The sequence below is a fragment of the Podarcis melisellensis genome, assembly GCF_964234715.1.
Source record: "Podarcis melisellensis genome assembly, chromosome: 6".
NCBI lineage: Eukaryota > Metazoa > Chordata > Lepidosauria > Squamata > Lacertidae > Podarcis > Podarcis melisellensis.
Genome location: NC_138538.1, coordinates 72,205,582 through 72,227,164, shown reverse-complemented (window position 1 = coordinate 72,227,164; position 21,583 = coordinate 72,205,582). Strand labels below are relative to the sequence as shown.

At 47.3% G+C, this 21,583-nt stretch overlaps 1 protein-coding gene and 1 long non-coding RNA gene across 3 annotated transcripts in view; one reads left to right on the top strand and one right to left on the bottom strand.

Annotated features, from left to right (window-relative positions):
• Positions 1 to 1,599: 1,599 nt before the first annotated feature.
• GFI1 (growth factor independent 1 transcriptional repressor) overlaps positions 1,600 to 21,583 on the top strand; it is a 37,722-nt gene continuing 17,738 nt past the window's right edge. The window contains exons 1-4 of one of the 2 annotated variants that reach the window (XM_081914256.1): positions 1,600 to 1,708; positions 9,459 to 9,622; positions 16,797 to 17,059; positions 17,655 to 17,852. In XM_081914256.1, coding sequence (XP_081770382.1) covers positions 16,945 to 17,059; positions 17,655 to 17,852 — 313 coding nt within the window. In that variant the 5' untranslated portion in view covers positions 1,600 to 1,708; positions 9,459 to 9,622; positions 16,797 to 16,944. Of the gene's footprint in view, positions 1,709 to 9,370; positions 9,623 to 16,796; positions 17,060 to 17,654; positions 17,853 to 21,583 lie in introns of those variants that run through there. The other variant, XM_081914257.1, reaches the window with a different exon arrangement.
• Positions 19,585 to 21,275, bottom strand: LOC309371569. The gene is made up of 3 exons (XR_014169208.1): positions 21,170 to 21,275; positions 20,626 to 20,731; positions 19,585 to 19,967 (listed from the first exon to the last, which is right to left on the bottom strand). It is a non-coding gene; the product is annotated as an uncharacterized lncRNA (long non-coding RNA).

Here is a 21,583-nt window from a genome sequence, read left to right as displayed (position 1 = left end):
ATGTCTTTGTGTTTGAACGGCTGACATATCTCTCCCCATCAAACCATGCCATACTCTAAACCACTTTGAAATCCCCCTTGGTTTCACAATAGCTAGACGTGCAGCCTGGAGGTCAGGCAACAGAGGCCAGGCATTTCTAGGGATCAGACAGCTCATTTTGTGATTCTTTCAATCCTACCCACAAATTGGTAAGACTGGTAAGATTAGTGTCTGCTTGCTGGGTATGTGTTGCCCTGATCTTGTTCCAGATAATGAAAAGCAAAACTCTTACTGTATTTGGAGTGATTCAAAAACGGCATCCGGATAGATAATGGTTATGAAACCTGCTAATCAAATGATCGGTTGTGCCATACATCCCATAATAGAAACTAGGAAACCTTAGAGATAAGTAAGTTGCAGTGACTTTACTTTTCAGCGCCTGCAAAGTGCCAAATGCTGTCTATAAATCGCACTGGTGCAAAAAGCCTTTTTTCCAGCATGCTTCTCCTGTTAGCTACAGACAGGCATTAAGAGTAGCCAATCAGGAAGAAATAAGGTAGTTTACTGCCAAAACTTAACACCTTGGTCCTCTTTGCATTATCTAATTTAGCAGTGGAGGCAAACAAATACTGACTTAGTGGAAATGTTAGAATGAGATATTCTGTCAAGAGCGGAAGTGACTACGACTGCAACCTTATACACATTTACCTGGGGCTTACTTCTGAGTAGACATGCATAGGACTGCAGGTTACCCAACTATTTCTTCAACGCTTGTGTCTACATAACTGCTGCATGCTATTCATGAAGAATAAGCCTGTCAATGGCTTTTAGTTATAATAGTTAAAGTTTTAGTTTTTGTTGATTTTTTGACATTTGTATCCCAGCTTTCGTCTATCATTGTACCCAAGGTGGCATGTATTGTGGCACCAAGTTTAGAAAGGTGGTAGCCCCTCATATTTCTTCAAACCATACTCAGTCTGGCACTCCCTATTTTCAGAATGAAGCCTCCCATCTATCCCTGAGTACCAGATGCTCAGATTGAGCATAGCATGGCTATTCCATCTTGTCCCATTTGTGAGCTTTTGGGTGACCTAAATGGTCTGATTCAGCAAGCCAGTTATTATACGTCAAATGCTGAGAAGGCAACTCCTTCAGTCAGAAATAGTGGAAATGTACCCATTTTCTCTTTCGGTATGTGGTTCTGTTTTTCAAAACTCTGTGGATCCTAAGAAGGCAAAACCTGTTGACAGTTTCAGAACTATCATCACCTAAGGACTGCAGCTGTGCCCGCTCAGACTCTCGTGAAAGAGCTGAAATGTCATACTATGGTAAGCAGAATAGGCAAGCACACAGACTTCCCTACAACCATGAAACCCGGAGACCTTCACTTTATTAATCTAATTTATTGGCGATGAATAAATGAATTTATGTAAGGCTCGCAGTTGGCCAAAAACATTGCCCAACCAAACAAAGATCTGGTGTTGCTCCAAACACTTTTAAATGCAACACTTTATGTTGCCTTTTTCTGTGACCCAGTTCTAGAATTCTCTGTCTCTGCAAACACTTTCTAGCACTGTCATAATAAACTCAGGCACTTATGTCTGTTCTAAGAACCCTAGAATGTGGCCATGGTTTCAACCAGGACTCTATAAACAGATTTAACAGATCTTTCGCATTGCAGGCACAAGTCTAAGGGTCTACCTTGGCGAGATATTCATTTCATCAACTGGTAGGTTTGTGGGAAAACAAACAGAATCCCATCTTCTTTCACCCCTCCTCAAAATGCTATCTTTCTACAGCAGTTTCCATCAACCTGGTATCCTCCAGTTGTTTCCAACTCCCATCAACTGTTCTGCCTAAGGCTGATGGGAGTTGTAATTCAAAGCATCTGGAGGGCACCGGGTTGATAAAGGTCGTTCTGCGGTCTATAAAGTATCCCATGAATTCCACAGCCACGTTTTCTGAAAAGGGACAGCTAAATATTTCTGTATGTTCCCCAACTTGTGAGATCTCTGGAGGTGTATCCAGAATGCAGTGAACTTAAAGGTAAAGGTAAAGGGACCTCTGACCATTAGGTCCAGTCGTGGCTGACTCTGGGGTTGCGGCCCTCATCTCGCTTTATTGGCTGAGGGAGCAGGCATACAGCTTCCAGGTGATGTGGCCAGCATGACTAAGCCGCTTCTGGCAAACCAGAGCAGCGCACAGAAACGCCGTTTACCTACCCGCCGGAGTGGTACCTATTTATCTACTTGCACTTCGTGCTTTCGAACTGCTAGGTTGGCAGGAGCAGGGACTGAGCAACGGGAGCTCACCCCATCGCGGGGATTCGAACCACCATCCTTCTGATCGGCAAGTCCTAGGCTCTGTGGTTTAACCCACAGCGCCACCCATGTCCCTGGCACAGTAACATTTGCATGCTGCTAACTACATGAACCAGCGAGACCGCTGACTACTTGTACTGTGTTGTGTGATTGGGTGTAAAGGGCCAATTAGAATGGGGGTAACTATCAGGAATGTATTGGAAGTTATAGTAAGGTTATCAGATTTTTTTCAATGAATCCGGGGACACTTTTCAACTTCTTACTAATCAGATGAATTTTGTCAGGAGACAGATTTGAAAATCTGGGGACTGTCCCCAGGAAACGGGGACATCTGGTAACCTTAAGTTATAGATACAAAGGACTTCAGGAAAAGGCTCTGTATATACTACGTTTAAGGGAAGCTGAGCAGCGCAGAAGGAGACAGAACGTGTAGCTCTCTAGATGTTGTTAGACTCCAATTCCCATCAGCCACAGCCAGCATAGCTGTTGTCCAACATCAGGAGAGCTACAGGTTCCCCATTCTTATTGACTTTAGACTCCATACACAGGATTGGCTTCAGTCCATTTCTATGAACCAGCAATTACCTTGAAACGGACATTACAAAACACCTGTCACAAAATAGCTGCAGAGTTACTTTAGCAGCTTGCTTTGACTGTACAAACAGTAACTTGATTTATTTTTTGTTTAAAAAGCGTTAGCTGATTGTGGATACCATAGCAATGATATCTGAACTAATTTCCCACCTGGCCCACTCTTCTTGCATTTAAAGTGACTGGCAATTGAAGTTTTTTTTTACAACAACAGCAGCAGCAACACCACAAACAAGCAAGCAAAACCTAGCTTTAAGTGAAATACCGCCATATAATATGATGCCTGGAGCAATCATAGGAAATAGTCTTACACTGTCAGGCCGTAGGTCCATCGAGCCCAGAGCTTCCCAAACTGTGTTGCGACACGTTTGTGTGTCGGCTGCAGTGTGTGGGTGTGTTGTGCAAACGCTCCCCGCTCTCTGCCTGGGGCTGGAAAGGGGTTAGTTTAAGCTCTGGTTTGCTAGTAAAACTGAATTACTTTGTCACGAAATGATGAATGTCTAAAAAGTGTGTGTCACCAACATGAAAAGTTTGGAAAGCTCTGATCTAGCCCCTGATCGTCACCAGGCACCAGTTTTCCAGGGTGTCCTGCAAAGGACTTCCCCATCAACTGCCATCTGATTTTTGTTCACTAGAGATGCTGAAGGTTACAGCTGGGATTTCCTGCATGTACTCTACTGACTGAGCCATGACCCTTCTCTGCACTCCTGAATGCTGCTTACATGTTCATATTTCTGAATTTATTTTCTAGCCTTAGGTGGGGCAGACTAATCTCCCTGTAATGATCTGGAACACCTTTCAGAAGGAAGCAAATGCCCTTGGAAATTCTTAACCAATTGCCTGCTCACTGAGTGAGGTGAGCTGGGACCTGTGAACAGTTTGCTAAATGGTGCTACAGCACTTGTCCATAACTATGTGCAGAAGGACCTCCTATGAATAAGATAATGGCAACACTTCACAGGATTATAAAGCATGCTGGCTGTACCTTAAGTGCTATTTACAATACTAAGCTTAAAGATACTTTGAATGTATATCTGATTATTATTCTAAATCCTCATATCCTTTTGTCCCTTCCCCAACTTGTCAGAGTGAGTTTCCAAAGAACAAAAATGTTGCTATTAGTAAGTTGCTCAAATGTGATCCTGGAACGTCTTTGCTTAGGGCTACTGCCACCTTCTGGGGCCTGTTCATGTGAACTCTATAAAACATGCATAAATTCAGCAGGTACAGATTTCCCTGGCATTGTGGGGGCGGGGTGTATGTGTTAATGATGGATGAGGCTTCACCTGTTGGTTTTCTTCCTGTATTAGGATGGGAGCATAGCCTGATGGGAAAGTACATGCATTGCATACAGAAAATATATGGTTCAAGTCTCAATCTCTCCAGTTAGGAGGGCAGAGAAAACAATCAAAAAGACTTTTGCTTGAGACCCAGGAAAGTTGCTGGAAATCAGCATAATAGACAGACAAGAGTTGTGCTTTTGTCTGATTTCATAAGCTCTGTTTGAACTCGTTTTTCTGTACTTTTCCATTTTTGTGTTACAGTGGTACCTCGGGTTAAGAACTTAATTCGTTCTGGAGGTCCGTTCTTAACCTGAAACTATTCTTAACCTAAGACACCGCTTTAGCTAATGGGGCCTCCCACTGCCGCTGTGCCGCCGCCGCTGCTGCACAATTTCTGTTCTCATCCTGAAGCAAAGTTCTTAACTCGAGGTACTATTTCTGGGTTAGCGGAGTCTGTAACCTGAAGCGCCTGTAACCTGAAGTGTCTGTAACCCAAGGTACCACTGTATTTTTACCCTTGCTTTCCCTGCCTCAGATCATATGATGAAGGGTGGACGAGACGTATATAAGTATACTGTGCTATGGAATACACTAAGCTACGTGATAAATTTAAAATGCATTTTAATTTTTTAAAACAAAAAAATCCCCATATTGTACATTCACTTCCCACAACCCCACAGGTTATCTTTTTAAATAGTAAAAAATTAAGTCTCACCTAGTGTAAGTCGGAAACAGGGAATCTGTTGCTAAGCTTGGGCTCTCACAATGCCAGCAAGCATGACCAATGGTCAGGGTGGGAGTTGTAGTCACTTCCTAGGATTGTAGAGCTACCCAAGGGTTGCTGCCATGCCTAGAGTTTATTTGCACTGAGGAATGAAAAGGGGGGAACGTCACCTCTTGGATGTCTGCCTGTCACCTACTTGTTAAACATCATAGAGTCCCTGTCCAGCAATGGTGCTCTAAAGAATTTGGGGAAAACCTTGTCCTTTTTCCCCTTCCCTTTCTGTTGTCGGGGGGCCGGGGGGCTGTCCGAAGGCCTCCTCCCTCCTCTGGGTGGAAGCCATTTGAGTGCTGCAAATGGAAATGTTTTTTGTGTGTGTGCATGTGTGTGTGTCTAGTTTTTTTTTTTTCCTGTGAACTCTGTGGTTTCTGAGCCCTCTTTCTAATTTTACAGGCGGTGTGATTTCATGCATGGAGTTAACCAAAGCTTTGCTAAAAACAGGGGTAGTCATAACGATACAGTCACGGCTATGTGTTATGCACACACACACACACACAAAGAGAGAGGCTGCCAGTCCCTTCTCTTCTGTCTCCAGAGCCTTGCTGACTTTGGCTGGGCTCCACAGACCACAGGCACCTTTGGAGATTTTGCAAATTGTGTCCCCGCAACACCACTAGGCCCCAGAAAGGAAGGAGAGAAAGGAGGGCAGAGAGGCTTTTCTAGGACGTGGTTTTGCTTTCTGCAGGGACTCGCTCCCCCCACCCTCCTCCAGTGGACAAGAATCCCTCCATAGAGGGAAGGAAAAATCCTCCCACCATCTCTTCCAAATTTATGCATTACCTAAGTTCCCAGGGGAAATGAGCAAGCCTGGAGGGGCAGGGTGGGTGCCGAAGTATTTCCAGCCATGTTTATCCCCACAAAAGTTTCCACAACAAGCTATTAGGAGGCCAGGAAACGGCCGCAAGCACCCTGCAGCCTGTCACCTTTGTGCAGGCGGATAATCAACAGGTGAAGCTCTCGCCACCAGCACCCTCCAGAAAGCAGCTGCGCCCATATAATGTCTGCCTGCCCTGCCACCATTGAAGGAGCAGGAGTTATTAGTTATTAGTTCTGTCCCACTTCTCCAAGGAGCTCGGAATAATGGTTGCCATATTTCAAAAAGGACACCCCAAAAGTTGTTGAGTTTTTGTTTTTTTTTAAGAAGCCAGCAGAAACTCTAAAGTGCAGAGGCAGAGATCAAGGAGAAAACATACATGTTTTTAAGAGGTGTTTGAAGTCCAATGACCATGTTGCCACCAAGTGACAATCCCTTGGCTGGTTAGTGGTGACTCCTTGGAAAGTCTTGAAAGATTGCTGGGTCTGTGCAGGGGAAGACAGCCTGCTAGTTATTTTGAAGTAAGCTAGTTATAAGGGGAGCAGGCTCTCAGGTTGTGCACACACCATACATTTAAAGGCACTTGACTTCCCCCAAATAATCCTGGGAACTGTGTTTTGTTAATGGCGCTGGGAAATGTAGCTGTGTGAGGGGTAAACTACGGTTCCCAAGATTCTTGGGAGGATTATATGCTTTAAATGTGTTATAACAAAGTGCCTCAGTCTTGGTAGGTGCAAAAAAATGCCTGTTTTAACCCCTACCACCAAGTAGCCAAATATTTGGGGAGAAGGGGAGATACCACGAGAGCCAGGTGGTGTAGTGGTTGAGAGCGGTAGTCTTGTAATCTGGGGAACCGGATTCGCTTCCCCACTCCTCCACATGCAGCTGCTGGGTGACCTTGGGCCAGTCACACTTCTCTGAAGTCTCTCAGCCCCACTCACCTCACAGAGTGTTTGTTGTGGGGGAGGAAGGGAAAGGAGAATGTTAGCCGCTTTGAGACTCCTTAAAGGGAGTGAAAGGCGGGATATCAAATCCAAACTCTTCTTCTTCTTCTTCTTCATCTTCCCACATATCTGGGAAGAGGGTTTTATTATGGAAAAACTGATTTCAAGTAGGCTTCAGTGCCAGTGCTGCTTCTTTCAAAAGCCAGCTGTACCAATTACAGGTGCAGGGTTGCCATATTTCAAGAAGTAAAGATCGGGAGACAATAATTGTTGAGCTTTTTGGGGGGATTTGCAAAAAAAAAAAAAGGCAAAGAGTGATACTCAAACACACACTTCCTTGTTCTTTTGTCCACCCAGGCACTAATTTCGCTGCTCAATTTCACGTCCGTGAAATTCCAGATGTATGGCAACCCTAAAATCGGGGTTCCCCCTCCTGCATTTATGACCCCTGCAAAACCTACATTGGTGAGGAGGTGTGATTTCAGACACCTCTGCTTTGAACTATTTTCCAGTGACATTTTGCTAGAGTGCACAGGGGTTTTTCCCTTCTCTCCAGCCCAGTGGCGTAGCGTGGGTTGTCAGCACCCGGGGCAAGGCAAGTAATTTGCACCCCCTAACCCGTGGATTTGCGCCCCCTAACCCTAACCCCCAGATGTTGCACCCGGTGTGGCCGGGCCCCCCTGCACCCCCCACGCTACGCCACTGCTCCAGCCCACATCAGTAATGTGTTACATGTGAATGCATATGGTTTTAGAGAGGCGAAAAGGTGCTATCAATCTCATGGGTGTGGGGGGAAATATTGAGAGAACAATGATCCTTTCCTGGTGGGGGAATGACACCACTACCTATTACTGCCTAGTAGTATAAGGCTGATGGATGCGGGTGGTGCTGTGGGTTAAACTACAGAGCCTAGGGCTTGCAAATGCAGGGTGAGGGCTGGGATCAAGAGGCCTGGTTAGTAGCTTCTGCGTCCAGAGCAGGGCCTGTACAAGACTTGAGTCTTAATTCAGCATCCGCCACCTGAGGCAATTGCCTCATTCTGCCTAATGGTAGGGCTGGCTCTATAACAAAGATTAAACTAAAACATAAATAAATCAGAAACCTGTGTAATGTGAGAGGACTTTGCCATGGTGAATGTAGTTTGAACTGGGTTTTGTTCCCTTACACAAAAATATGTGGAAAGGATTTGTTGAGGGAAGGAAGTTTGAAATTCACCAATGTATAGGTTCATTTCAGTATCACACACTGTTCTTTGCTGTGCCAATTGGTTGGAAGAAGGCATTTGACTTGATGCAGGAAGAATGCTGTGTAACTTGAAAGTCTGCATATTTATCCATTCACAGAAGTTTGGCCACTCAGGCTGCTCCTACTAGGGAGTAAGCCAATTCAGTTCAGTGGGACTTATTTCAAAGTAAGCACGTCTAGGACTGTGCTGTAAAAGAGATGGAAAATTAATCACTCCCGCCCACTTAGAATTTTCTGTCTTACAAGGGCCAGCTATCTGGGCCAGCCCTACTGTTAGGCAGGCAGAGTGGTTGGCTTGCCTGAGATATCAGAGATTGCAGTACTGTTAAAGGCAGTGAGTCATCAGTGATTTACAGTGCAATCCAACCATGTTTACTCAGAATTAAGTTCTATAGAATTAAATGGGGCTTCCTCCCAAGTATATAGGGATAGGATTGCAGCCTTAGTTTGTACATATGGGTTGTATCTTAGGAAGTTGTACTCAAGAGTAGACCCATTGCTAAGAGTAGGCCCATTAATTTAAAGGGTCTGCTCTAATTTAGTTCAAGGCTTACATTTATCACAATGATCTTAGGTTATCTTTGATCTATACACAAAACATTGCCATTATATGAAGACGAAGAGTGGCAAGCAACTAAGATTTACCCAGAGCATAACCAATTGAAATTAATGAATGTGACTAAGTTAGGCCTGTTAATGTCTACGGGTCTACTCTGAGCAACACATAGCTACCACCCAAAATAAACAGGGTAAAATTAAATGTTGAAGGGTACTGTGTCCTGTGTTAAGGGACACGGGTGGCGCTGTGGGTTAAACCACAGAGCCTAGGACTTGTCAATCAGAAGGTCGGTGGTTCGAATCCCCGTGACGGGGTGAGCTCCCGTTGCTCAGTCCCTGCTCCTGCCAACCCAGCAGTTCGAAAGCATGTCAAAGTGCAAGTAGATAAATAGGTACCGCTCCAGCGGGAAGGTAAATGGCATTTCCGTGTGCTGCTCTGGTTCACCAGAAGCGGCTTAGTCATGCTGGCCACATGACCCGGAAGCTGTACGCTGGCTCCCTCGGCCAATAAAGCGAAATGAGCGCCGCAACCCCAGAGTCGGCCATGACTGGACCTAATGGTCAGGGGTCCCCTTACCTTTACCTTTACTGTGTCCTGTATTTTTTCGACCCTGATTGGATCTGCAGCCCTTCCTGCTAGTGGAAACCAGATCCTGAGGGGTAGAAGAATAGGGGAGCCAAATGAACAGCAGAACCCATCATGGCCACTTTGGTCCTGAGCCCTGGCTGACTCGACACACCTATGTAGCAGGGCTACCGTAAAGGCCAGAAAGGAACGAGTGAGCTGGCTGAGCTGATTTGTTTTATTGTCATTTTATTTATGTTTTGGGTCGCCTTTTAGAGAGAAAAGGAGGAGGAGGTGAAGAAGAAAAGCAAGATTTTGGTGGTATTGCAGCAGCAGCAGGCTCACTAACGCTCAGGAAGTGGAATTTGTGGTTTCAGGGGCTGAGCTCAGAAGGGGTGTTTAGAAAGAAAAGGTCCAGCGCAAGACACCGATTCTTCAGAGACGACGACGAGGAGGAGGAAGAGGGGGCTGTGTATTGAAGGTCCCCGAGGAGAAGCAAGAGGCAGGCAGCAACCGTCTCCTTCCACCGCCTTTCTCCATGGTAAGTGAAGCGCTTCTTCTTCTTCTTCTCCTTCTCCTTCTCCTTCTCCTTCTCCTTCTCCTCCTCCTTCTCACCACTCACCTTCTCCGCCTTCTTCTGAACCCGGGAAAGTGGGCTGAAGGACTCGCGCACCCAGATTTCCGTCCATCGGAGGGCGGCTCGGTTCTCCGCGCCACCCACTCGTGTTTGCGTCGCTGCATTCTTTACGCACGTGTGAGCGGGGGAAACGGACTCTGCTTCTTCCCGGAAGTGGAGACATCATCACCCCCACCCCCCAAAAAAGGGCTCGTAAACTCAGCCTCGGCGCCTGTTTTGCTTGCAGCCTAGGAACTTGGTGGCTGTTAGTTCCTGAACAAGTGCAGAGTGTGTGGCTCCCATTCCGCACTCCGCCTCTCCACCCCCCTGTTCTTGTACGATCACAATCGGCTCTGGGATATGATAGGCTCCTCAGAAGGAGTGTTTTTTCCAGGGCAAGCTTCAGGCCTGACCCTTCTCATCGAAGAAGGAAGGTAAATTAGTGGATGGGTGCAGAGCAGAGAGAGAGAGAGACTCCTGGGCGCTTCGCCACTACTGCCGCTCTCTCCACTGGTTTCTTTGTCTTTCTGGGTTTGTTTGGGAGGGGTGGGGCAGGGTCTGGGTGGGGCAGAGGCAGGTAGGGCTGCGAGAGGAGCCCCATCTGGGATCCCGGGCAACGCCGAGCTAGCAAGAGGAAGCTTCCTATATCCAAGCAGGCTTTTTTGCAGTTCGGAAAGGCAGCAAACTCTGCCAGTCATGGAATCATGGAAGTCGTGTAGACTTGGAAGGGACCACGAGGGTCATTCAGATCTAGCACCCAGACTTCAAATCCCACCGGATAAGGCTCCCGATGAAGGAGTTGCCTTCCTGGATTCTAAAACCCTAAAGTGGTTGGAAGCTCCAACAGCACCCTACGCTTGCAAGGTGGAGGGAACGGTGCTCGGGCCACGTGCCATCCGACCCATCATACATACACCTCCCACTGGCCACACGTTACAGGCAAACGCGTGCCACCGCCCCCAGATGCGCGTCTTCCAGGGTCTTTTCTTTCGCAAGCAGCCCTAGGCTTGCCTTACTCCGAAGAAAGTCCCAGGTCACTGTGTAAGGGGACTGTGAAGCCTGTGTATATTTAAGAAAAATAGGGAGGAATGGTGGTGGGTTTTTGTTTTGGAGAGGGGCGATTTAGAGCGGTGAAGCTGTAGAAAGGAGGGTCCTTTTCTCCTGTTAGCCGGTTGCCAACAGAAAGAGAGGAGGATTACAACTGCGGAGAGGACAAGCCATATTTCCCGCACCCAGGCTTCTCCTATCAAACCTTCCCAACTTTGTTCCTGGGAGCTCCTTCCATTTAAACGATGGTTCGTGCAATGGCGAAATTGGACGAGGGAGCCAAGAAGGAGTTGTTTTGTTTGAAACCGAAATCCAGCCGCAGGGTGGGGGGTGAGGATGCGGGGCGGGGGCTTCCCTATCAGCAGGTGGGAAAGGTGAGTGGGGTTCACTGCAGATCCAAATTACTCAGCGCCGAAGGTGGCTCAGTGACAACAGCCTGGGGAATGAGGTTTCGTGTTAATCATTCCCACAGACTGTTGCCGCCCTGCTTATAAAAGGGCATCTTCACACCCGAGGCTAGCCTATTCTTATATATATATACAGTGGTACCTCGGGTTAAGTACCTAATTCGATCCGGAGGTCTGTTCTTAACCTGAAACTGTTCTTAACCTGAAGCACCACTTTAGCTAATGGGGCCTCCTGCTGCTGCCGCACCGCTAAAGCACGATTTCTGTTCTCATCCTGAAGCAAAGTTCTTAACCTGAGGTACTATTTCTGGGTTAGCGGAGTCCGTAACCTGAAGCGTATGTAACCCGAGGTACCACTGTATATATAAAAGGCACGGGGCATGTTCACACGTGTATGGCACATTCGCGTTCGCCCTTGTAGTGTCATGCGTGCCTTCCCGTTGCCAGTGGTTCAAAAAAGAAGGTTAGGTGGCCCGAGCGCACTCGGAACAGCCGAAAAAAGATGTGAAACGCTTTGTCAATGGATTGGATTAGCTCCACAGCCCTGCGCTATGCTGGAAATTACTCTTCAAAGACAATGGAATCCAAGGCGCACGCGAGACCCCCTCCCGCAAAGATGCCAGGGCCCTGGGTGCCCGAGCACCCACAAAATTCCCCATGGAGGGGCCGGGCACCCACAAATTTCGGCGCCAGGGCCTTGCACGCTGCATGGCACCCACGGCCCCGGGCACCCACAGTTGTGGGGCCAAGCTGCTACTCCTGCCCTCTCCATTTTCCTACCTAAAACATTGCGCGCGCTCTCGCGTGCGCTCGCTCTCTCTCTCGGAAATATCTAATCTGGCGCGGCTCCTGCTTTTCTTCCAACGAATCAATAGAGGGCAGGGGCGAGGGAGGAGGAGGCTGTCGCAGATAAGTCAACCAATCTATCAAGAGGCTTTGATTTTTGGTCCCCACTTTCCGCTTCTGCGTCTCCTTCTCAAGGATGAATGGAGAGGCAGGTGGAGCGACCGGGAAATTCTCCCACCAGCAGTAAAACGGCAGCAGAAACAACAACAAAGCCCGTGGATCTGGCCTCCCAGCTGCCTTTGATGCCTCCCTTTTGAAATGGACAGGATGCGGCCAGCTTTTTCCAAAAGCGCGAGCTTGCAGCCACACCGCACACGCACATATTACCTATATATGCGCGTAAACGTTGGTGTTACCATCACGACCAGCCAAGCTAAAAAACTAAAAGCATGTTTAAAATTTGAGCAGGAACGGGAGCCGCGCAAAGCAGGTTACCTGTAATCTGGCGGTAGTTTGCAAATATTTCACTTTTTTGGGGGGGTGCAATCTAGTATAACTGGTGTCTTCTGTAGCACCCGCGCCGTTCCCAGTTAGATCTGTGCCGGAGGCCAGACTTTCCCAAGCGGAATGGGCCGCCTGGACTTTTTTTTATATAATAAAAAAATAGTTCGTGTGGGTAAAAGGTTATACTCCATTTTTTATTATTTGCAAAAGCCTGTTCGGGACTCTGCACATATATAATAGTGGGCAGCGTTTGTCCTGCTTCAGGCATTCAGATCACAAGATCCAGCATCTTGTAGTAGCCTAATCAGCCAGGGCTGCTTTTCTTCGTACCATTATTTTTCCTGGGAAGTAGAAGCCCTTTCTTAGAAACCGGCGGAAGGGCGCATCTCGCAAGCGCATCACTCAGCTCCTGCAGTGGGATTTGCGCAGAGGGGAAGTCCCGCGGTTCGTGCCCGGATGCACTCAATGCAAATGCGTAAAAATAATAATAATCGAAATGCGCAGCCATGTTTTACTTATGAGACTCGTTCTCAGGTAAACGCGCCTAAGTTTGTACTATCCTCCTGACGCTTGTAGTTTATTCAGCTTTTCTGAACCCCTGAGAGCTCGGCACTTTGAATCCAGCGACTCTGGATAAGTCTAGTCTATGGATTTCATAGAAATGTCCAATTGGAAGGGATCCCCTAGTGCAGCCCCTTGCAATTTCATTCCACCTGCCACAAACCCCCTAAAGACAAAGAGGGTTGTATCTGGATAGACACCGTGCGCGCTCAACACACGTTCATTTATTTGCTTAAAATCAAAAGATCGAAACGAAACTAGACAGAAAATGCTCAGGAGCAGGGCAGTGGCGAATTGCGAGGACGTGGAGGCGGAACCAGATTTTTGCCGCTATCTTCAAACTAAAATAACTTTTCAACTCCAGCAGTTCCTCTTAAACCCCTCCTATTCAACAGGACACGACACGGAGATAATAAAAACTGCGTGACGTTTCGATGAATTCGAGGCTGACTTGGGGGGGGGACTCTCAATATTTGACGCTTCCTCCCCCCGCCTCTCTGTACCCCCTCCCCGTCCTAGCTTCAGATTCAATCCTGATTTAGGTGCCCATGGAATGACAACTTTGCCCGGGCATCCGGTGTACGTAACCAAAATGCTGGTTGGTTTCCATAAAGTACATCCGCGAATCTGCCAGTTCATGCAGGATACTAAAAGCGCCACTGTTCTACAATTCCCGCCCCCTCAAAAAAAGGAGAAAGGGTTTAATCGTTTCTCGAGGTTCCTCTAACGGTTCATGTTCCCCCAAGGTCCCTAAATCCTAATTTAAGTCACTCCTCCGCAGCCTTCAGCCAACCTATTTTGCGTTTCACCCGCAGGCAATCTGGGTGAAGCAATGAGTTATTACCCTTTCAATCACTATTGCTTATCTGAGGAACATAAATAAATAAATCATGCAGCCCACGTTTATTTTTGGTTGAGGGAGCGGTGGTGGTTGCGCATTCATTTTCAGCCAAAAGGGAAGGATATTTTTCCACCAGTAGAAGTTGGCAAAGGGAGAAAAAGCCCACCCCCGTGAACAATTGACCCTGCATTCTCAAATGCAAACTCGGGAGCAAAAAACTCCACGGAACAGTGAGTCTTACTTCCGAGTTAACGCGCCTTAGGATCGAACTGCGTGGCTTACTTGGGGGCTTCAGCAGGGACACGAAATCCCAATTCAAAAATAATCTGCAGAATCAGCTAAAGAAAGGACACGTCACCATTGGAAACACAGCTTTAATGATAGGAATCAATTGGCTCGCATAACTTTGCCTCCAGAGACGAACAAGGCGGTCAGACGATGTAGCCAAAGTTTACAGTGATTTTAAAAAGAGAATTCAAAGTGTCCTTCGTTAGACTAAATGGCATGTTAAAAATGTTTACTTGCTTGTGCCTGGATCTTGCCCATGAAGTCTGCATATTTGCTATTAGGATTCATACGCCATCTTTCAATACAATTATCAGGGCGGTTTACAATAAAATAGTTGAAGCACAGTAAGTTGTTTGGAGAATACCATGATAACATATTTATTGGGGGAAATCTGAACAGCCGTAAGTGTGGGAGGAGACAGATTTATGGCACAATAAAATGTTGTTTGTAGACATTGCCTTTGTAAAATCAAAAATCAAAATCCATTTTAAACGTCAGATTCCCTCCGCCCCTTCACTCTGATCTGAATTAGAACTAAAGTCTACGATACAACAGCTGTTCAACGCTACATTGAATTTCACTTTTTGAAAGCAAATCCCAGGGGGAGGTTAACAGTACCCGCTTTAGGATCGGAGTGCAATAAATAAAATTACTCTAGTACATTTCGCAATATAATCCAACTGCAGTTTATAATATGCAATTTGTAGCAGATCTGGTTGGCAGGGGAATATTCGCGACTGTGTTCCGGGTGTTGTTTTTTTCAACACATCAATCACAATACTCATTGACAGGCGATCAGTTCCTTTTCTACTGTTCCTAATATATAATATTCGTCCTCGTCCCCTCTGTCTAGTTTGTTAGGGTTGTCACCCCTCCTGCGTGGGCTGCATTTTGACTCTTCGGTTACTAATTCTCAGCTCACCTCTCTGAGGATCAAGGCCACGAGACCATTGCTTTGCATCCAGACAAGTTTGGTGAGCGTTTAAAAGCCAGGGCGCAAACTTTGGAGCTCAACACTCCTCAACAATTTAAAAGATGCGGAGGAGATATTCCCCATTTTGCCCCGCATGGTGCTCGCCCGACTTTTACTCCCCTCATTGGAAGGATTGAGCCCCCCCCCCGCCAACCCCCCCCCAATTCTGGATCTCCCCAGAAATATCGACCAGCTCTCTGGAAGCTCTTGCGCAGAGATGTTCACTGCCTCTTTGGCCAGCTGATTGTCTCACCAGAGACCTCTTGGGGGAATCAGTGCCAGCCCGCAGGTTTTAGGAGAGATAGGCTAAACTAGACGCGTAGAGCACGAGACACTTAATATCAGGGTCGTGGGTTCGAGTTCCAAGTCGGGAGCGAAATCCTGCATTGTAGAGGGTTGGACTGGGTGACCCTCAGCGTACCTTCCAGCTCTACAGTTCTGTGATTCTTTGCGGCTCACCGGGAGCAAATTGCATTACAAACAACGAGGCTTGCTTCGGAGCGGGCTTGACTAATAGGATCGCGGGCAGGTACTGGCGCGCGCGATTCCCCCTGCCTGTTTTCTCGGTCAAAAGTAGAGGGGGCCTCGCCCACGAAGATCTATCTCTTGAAATGAGCGGACCAAAGTTAGTCCATTAATGTCAGGGCTCTGAGGATGACTGAGTCTTGGTTGCAGGAGAGAGAGAGAGAAAGATGAAAAGAAAGAAAAAGAAAGAAAGAGGAAGGAAGGAGAGGGAAATCTGTTTGATCAATCATGAGAAAGGGATAGGGGTGTTTAAGCCCTTTTTCTCGGCCACGTTGCTAGAGAGTTTGCTTTTGCCGCGCGCGAACCACAACCAATGCTGGGGCGCTGACTGAATTTGAAACACGGGGGAATTCGAGCACGGGATTGCTCGCACCGACGTGGCAGGCACCCCTTGATGAACGGATTCTGTACGGCAGCGCTCCCGAGCTATTTGCGCCACCAAAGAGACAGAGACAGAGAATCGGGTACTGCAGAGTTTAGATAAGTGGTGGGGATCCAAACCTTGCGGTTGTTTCTTTGAAGATCTGCGTCAGCCACCGCCTCTTGGGCTTTTTGCGCGCTTGAACCTTGCGATGAGAATTTGGCCCTCTCGCGCAATAACGCCCCACTCCTCCCCACATTAACATGTGAAGTAGCCTTCGGGGGCCAGGCCAGAGAATGAATGAATGAATGAATGAATGAATGAATGAATGAATATTGAGGGAGAGGAGAACAGAAGGGAAAAATCATACTTCCTTTGTCTCGCGCGGTTTATTTCTGGAACAAGTCGCAACCTGTAGGAGAGAACGCTTAGTGGTTGGAGTGCCGCAGCAGGAACCGGGGAGCGGGGTTCGAATTCGGCCAGGAAGCCCACGGGGTGCCCGCCCCGCTTTTCTCTCAGCCTCACCTCTCTCGAAGGGTTTGTTTGTGTGAGGATGAAATGGGAGCGGGGAGAAGCCCGTGCGTCACCTCGAAAAAAGCAGGGCTACTGTGGTTGACAGGTGAGCCGGCTGCCTGACCACCTGCGCGAATGCCACCTGGCGGAGGGTAGTGGCGTCCTCTTTCCGTCGCAGGCATCCAGCCCGTCAGCCACGCTCCTCCCTCCCCCCTCCCTCCCTCCCTCCCTCCCTCTCCCGCCCCCTCCAGCATATTCCCTGGTAACCAATGGCTCGCCCGACCTCTTTGCAGAGCACTTCCCGCAGGACTGGGGACGACTTGGAGAGAGCCGCCGCTCGACGGGACGCGCCGAGGCAGCCCGCGCCGCGGGGACTGGTGGCCCGAGAGGCGTGAGGAGGAGGAGACGGAGGGCTGAGCGCCGTCCACCCCGCGAGGCACCATGCCCAGGTCCTTTCTGGTGAAGAGCAAGAAGGCGCACAGCTACCACCAGCCCCGAGCCCCCGACGGGGAGTACAGCCTCAGCCTGGAGAGCGTCCTGGCACAGATCTGCGCAGGTGAGAGCCAAAGCGGTTTCTTTGGCCCGGATTCCTCGGGTGCCTCCGGACCGGACCCGAGGCGCCTAGAGCGCAGGGGCGGGTCAGGGTTTACTTTCGACGGAACACCCAAGTCGCCGGAGGTGGTGGTTATAGGCAAATGGAGATGATTTTCCATTTGACGCCTGATACGCAGGCATGTATCTGTAGTTACCACGTGCTTTTATTTAGTTTGTTTTATCTTACTGCATTATGAAAAAAGTCTTAATCTTATTTTAAAGTGTTTTTTGTTTAGATTAGTGTCCTTTTATCTTATTGCCTTCAGGAAGAGTTTTAATAATATCCGCTTTTTCAGTACCCCGTCTCCCAAATCCACTTTTTCACAGGTAGAACAAGCGGATAAAAGGGCAGCTACTGCGTGATAAATATATCTATAGTTATCACGGAGTAGCTGCGCTTTTGACCCAACAAGGGAAAAGTGGATTTGAAGGTAGCGCGTTTGTTGGCTGGCTTTCTCCTCGGGCACCTGTAAATGGGGATGGTGCGACGGGGCGTACACGGGAAAGCAGGCTTCTCACCAGATCTTTCTCCTTCCTCCCCCTTTCTTCCTTCGCAGACACTAAGGTTCCGGGGCAGATGCCTCTGGGCCTCCCGGAGGCTGAGCCCTCGCAGGGCCGCTTCTCCCCGGAGTCTCAGCTGCCCGACGGGGCGGACGGCACCTCGGAGTCGGCTCCCAGCTGCGAGGGCAGCCTCTGCGACCGAGCCGCCGAGCTGGAGGATTTGTGGAGGCCGCCTTCTCCCTCGGCTTCCCCAGGTAGGAGCTGTCGTCGGAAGGGCTGGGTGGTGGACGCGTTTCTAGGCTGCTTTGGGACAGGATCCGAGCGTTTTAGGGCCCTCGCTTTACAGCCCAGTCCTGGCCGTCTCGTTGCGTTCAGCAGGGTTTACTCCGAAGGATGTGTGTAAAAGATCTCAGCTGCCCACTTCAGTGTGTGTGTGTCTCCATCTTCCCTCCTTAAATTTCTCTCCTGGGTCTCAAATTTTAATCCCCACCCACACCCTATCCCGCATCTCCGACCATTGCCGTGAGGATGGGGGAAAGAGAAACCCTGTTTTGCTTGCAGACGTTCGATGATTTGCGCGCACGGTTCATAATGAAACGCGATTTCAGACGCGCGTGTTTACCTCTTAATAATAGGGCAGGAGGAATCGCAGAACAAGTCCGCTTCTTGCTGACCCAAATTGTCCCCTTAAAAAAGAAGAATAAAAGAAAGAAAACGTTTCCTTTCTTAAATTCAGCGATTCAGGCTTAAAAGGTATGAGACTCTCTGAATTTCCCCATCGGATTTTTGAAAGAGCCAAACTATACCTGAGTAATTTCTCTTTCAATATATTTGCAAAGGGCAAGGTGGGGGTGGGAGCCACAGGACGAGCGCGAAGTCGATCTGGATTAGTCGAGGGGGTGGGGGAGAACACACCCCACCCGCCCCGGTCTCGGTAGGGAGCTCTTTTTCCCCGAGGGAAGCGGGGCTGACCAGTAAGGGACCCCTAGCAACGAATTCTGCGCTCCAGTTCGAGGGCGGAGAGATGAAGCGCAGTTGTGTCCGAGCGGCTGCAAGAAGGATCGGGACACACCTCAGGATCGGGCCCCTGGGGCAAAAGGGCAGCGCCGCACTCAGGGAAATGAGCCCCCAAACGCAGCCTTACATCATCATCATCATCATCAAAAGCTTGGTATTTTTTCAAAAAATCATCTCTGAGCGGCAAGAAAACGAAGTTATACCATCCCTGCTAGTGGATCCCCGTTAAGACCAGATGAAGTCCATAGTGAAAAATTCCCCAACTGCATTACTCTGTACAGAGGACGATGTGCATGGGGGGGGTCTTCATCTAATTAGTAGAACCTTCCTTCCTTCCTTCCTTCCTTCCTTCCTTCCTTCCTTCCTTCCTTCCTTCCTTCCTTCCTTCCTTCTTCTTTCTCCTTTCTTTCTTTCTTTCTTTCTTTCTTTCTTTCTTTCTTTCTTTCTTTCTTTCTTTCTTTCTTTCTTTCTTTCTTTCTTTCTTTCTTTCTTTCTTTCTTTCTTTCTTTCTTTCTTTCTTTCTTTCTTTCTTTCTTTCTTTCTCTCTCTCTCTCTCTCTCTCTCTCTCTCTCTCTCTCTCTCTCTCTCTCTCTCTCTCTCTCTCTCAAAAGAGCCCCTTCCTTCCTCTCCCTGCCCTGGACTCGATCCGGGCACACGGCGTCTCCTCGAGAGCAGCGCAGCCTCTGGCTGGCTTCTCCTTTCCCTTTGATGTGGTCGGCCCCGAGAGGAAGCTGAACTCCTCACTTGGCGTCAGTCGCCCTGATCGCGTTGAGAAACACAGCCTGAGCAATTTAGAACAATTTGCTGGCGTTTTTTCCTTTTCCTTTTAGGAACGAAGGAGTCATAGAAAAGCGGATTTTTTAAAAAAACAAAAAAAAATTAAATATAACCATAGTTTTAAAGGCGTTGGCTTTAAAGCTAGAGAAAGATACTCCTAGGTCTATACTAGCAGCAGAAAAGTGGAGAATGAGAGCAGGGAGAACTGTCTGGCTAAAAAGAAAGCAGAAAAATTGTGCTGCTGCTGTTGTTTTTAATATCTCTCAGAAGGCTTCCTCCAAAATCCTTACTAAACAATTCTCCCTAAAATGACTGTAGTTGTGCAGTAAGAGAGACGAGGACGCTTGACATGTATTGATAAAATAGGCTATGCCTTATGCTGTATATCTGGAGAAATGATTATTAAAAAGGCATGAATGAAAGACAGGGAAATATATATATATAAATAACACACACACAACCTCGCGCCCCTTCTCGACCCTCTTGTTTGCAAAGTAGTTGTTTGCAATTTGATCAGGTTGTGAGTTCAAGGAAATGCAAAGAAAGCGAATCGTTCCTTCGAGGAGAAGGTTGCCCTATAAAATAGCAAAGGAAATGGGTGATAGGTTTTCTGAATCTTGCCTGCCTGCCTGCTTAGGCATCTCCTCCCCCCCCCAAAAAAAATCACCACCTGTTTCATAGGCTATAACAAGGGACTCTGGTTTGCAACATTTCTGTGGCACTTCAAGCAATCACAGCCAAAAGGAACCTGTCTAAGCTTTTGACATAAATGAACAACAGCATGATTTCAGACTAGACACCTCTGCACAATCTGCCATTTTAATGTTTGATGTTTCACTGTGCTTGATGTTTTAAGTGGTTGGAAGCCGCCCAGAGTGGCCGGGCAGCACATAAATTATTATTATTATTATTATTATTATTATTATTATTATTATTATTATTATTATGGGTTCAGCCCCATTGAACACAGTGGAGTTTATTTCCCAGTAATCTTGCCTAGGATTGTGATGGGTAATATACAGATGTAGATACACATTCTTGTGTATGCTTTATGTCAATACATTCCTATTGACAACGAAGATTGTATTAATCTGATGTTAGGAACAGCTGAATAGTGTAGCGATAATGATGGAGTTATAGTCACCTCACTTTATCCTCCCAGACTTTTAAATATTACTTGCTAGGCTATGAAAATCTTTTATGGCTGTTCAGAAGGAAGGATGAGTAACCCACCGTGATACTGTTTCCTGTTTGCTTTCATGGCACGAAGGAATAGATCCTTCCAGGGATCCACAAGAGGAAAATGAATGAAGACTCAGCTCTTTCTTCTGGTCTCCCACTAAAATACAATTTAGAAATCTATACTTACATTTTTTAGCCTGCCTACCCTTCCAGGACCTCCAGGTGCCATACATGCTTGCACCCACAACCCCAATTTTATCCTCACAATAACCCCGAGAGTTTGGTGGCATTGCATGCCTTTATTTAACAAAACACTGCTTGATTGTGGATCATGCCTCCAAGCAGTGCAAAACACTAACATTGTCAATAAAGGGCAAAGTTAAAATCAAGTATTAAAAAAACAGTAACCCCCAAAATAAAACAAATAGTTCAGCAAAAAAACTTACTAAAACACATGTCAACTTCTACATGTCTAGCTTGCCCAAAACGTTTTTAGCAAGTGCCGAAAAAAGAACAGCTAAGATGCCAAAGTTTAGGAGCTGCCACACTAAAAGATCACTTTCTTACGAGTGAATTAACAAATATTATGTGTTACCTGTAACAGTGCCAGTTCCGTAGATCAAAGCAGTTAAGTGGGCATATATGGGATGGGGTAATCCTGGAAGTAAAGACAAATGAACTGAAGGCATACAACTGAGAGAAAATGGGTGTGCTAACAACAGCAGCAGCAGCAGCAGCAGCAGCAACAACAACAACAGTACTCCACCCATCTGATGCACACAATGCATTGATTCTCCACATATAGTTTCTCTGTAAATCTGTGGCTTTTTGTTTCGTCATGTGCCTGGATGTCATTGACGTCTGCGTACAACTTCTACAAAATTAGCATCCTTGCTTGTCCAAAATAATATCCGTCAAGAGCATTCAAGAGCCCTTTGGAAGCAAGAAGGCCAGCCTCGAAAATATCAAAAGTAGTTGCAAGGGGCCAAAGTCGAGCTTACAGTGATAG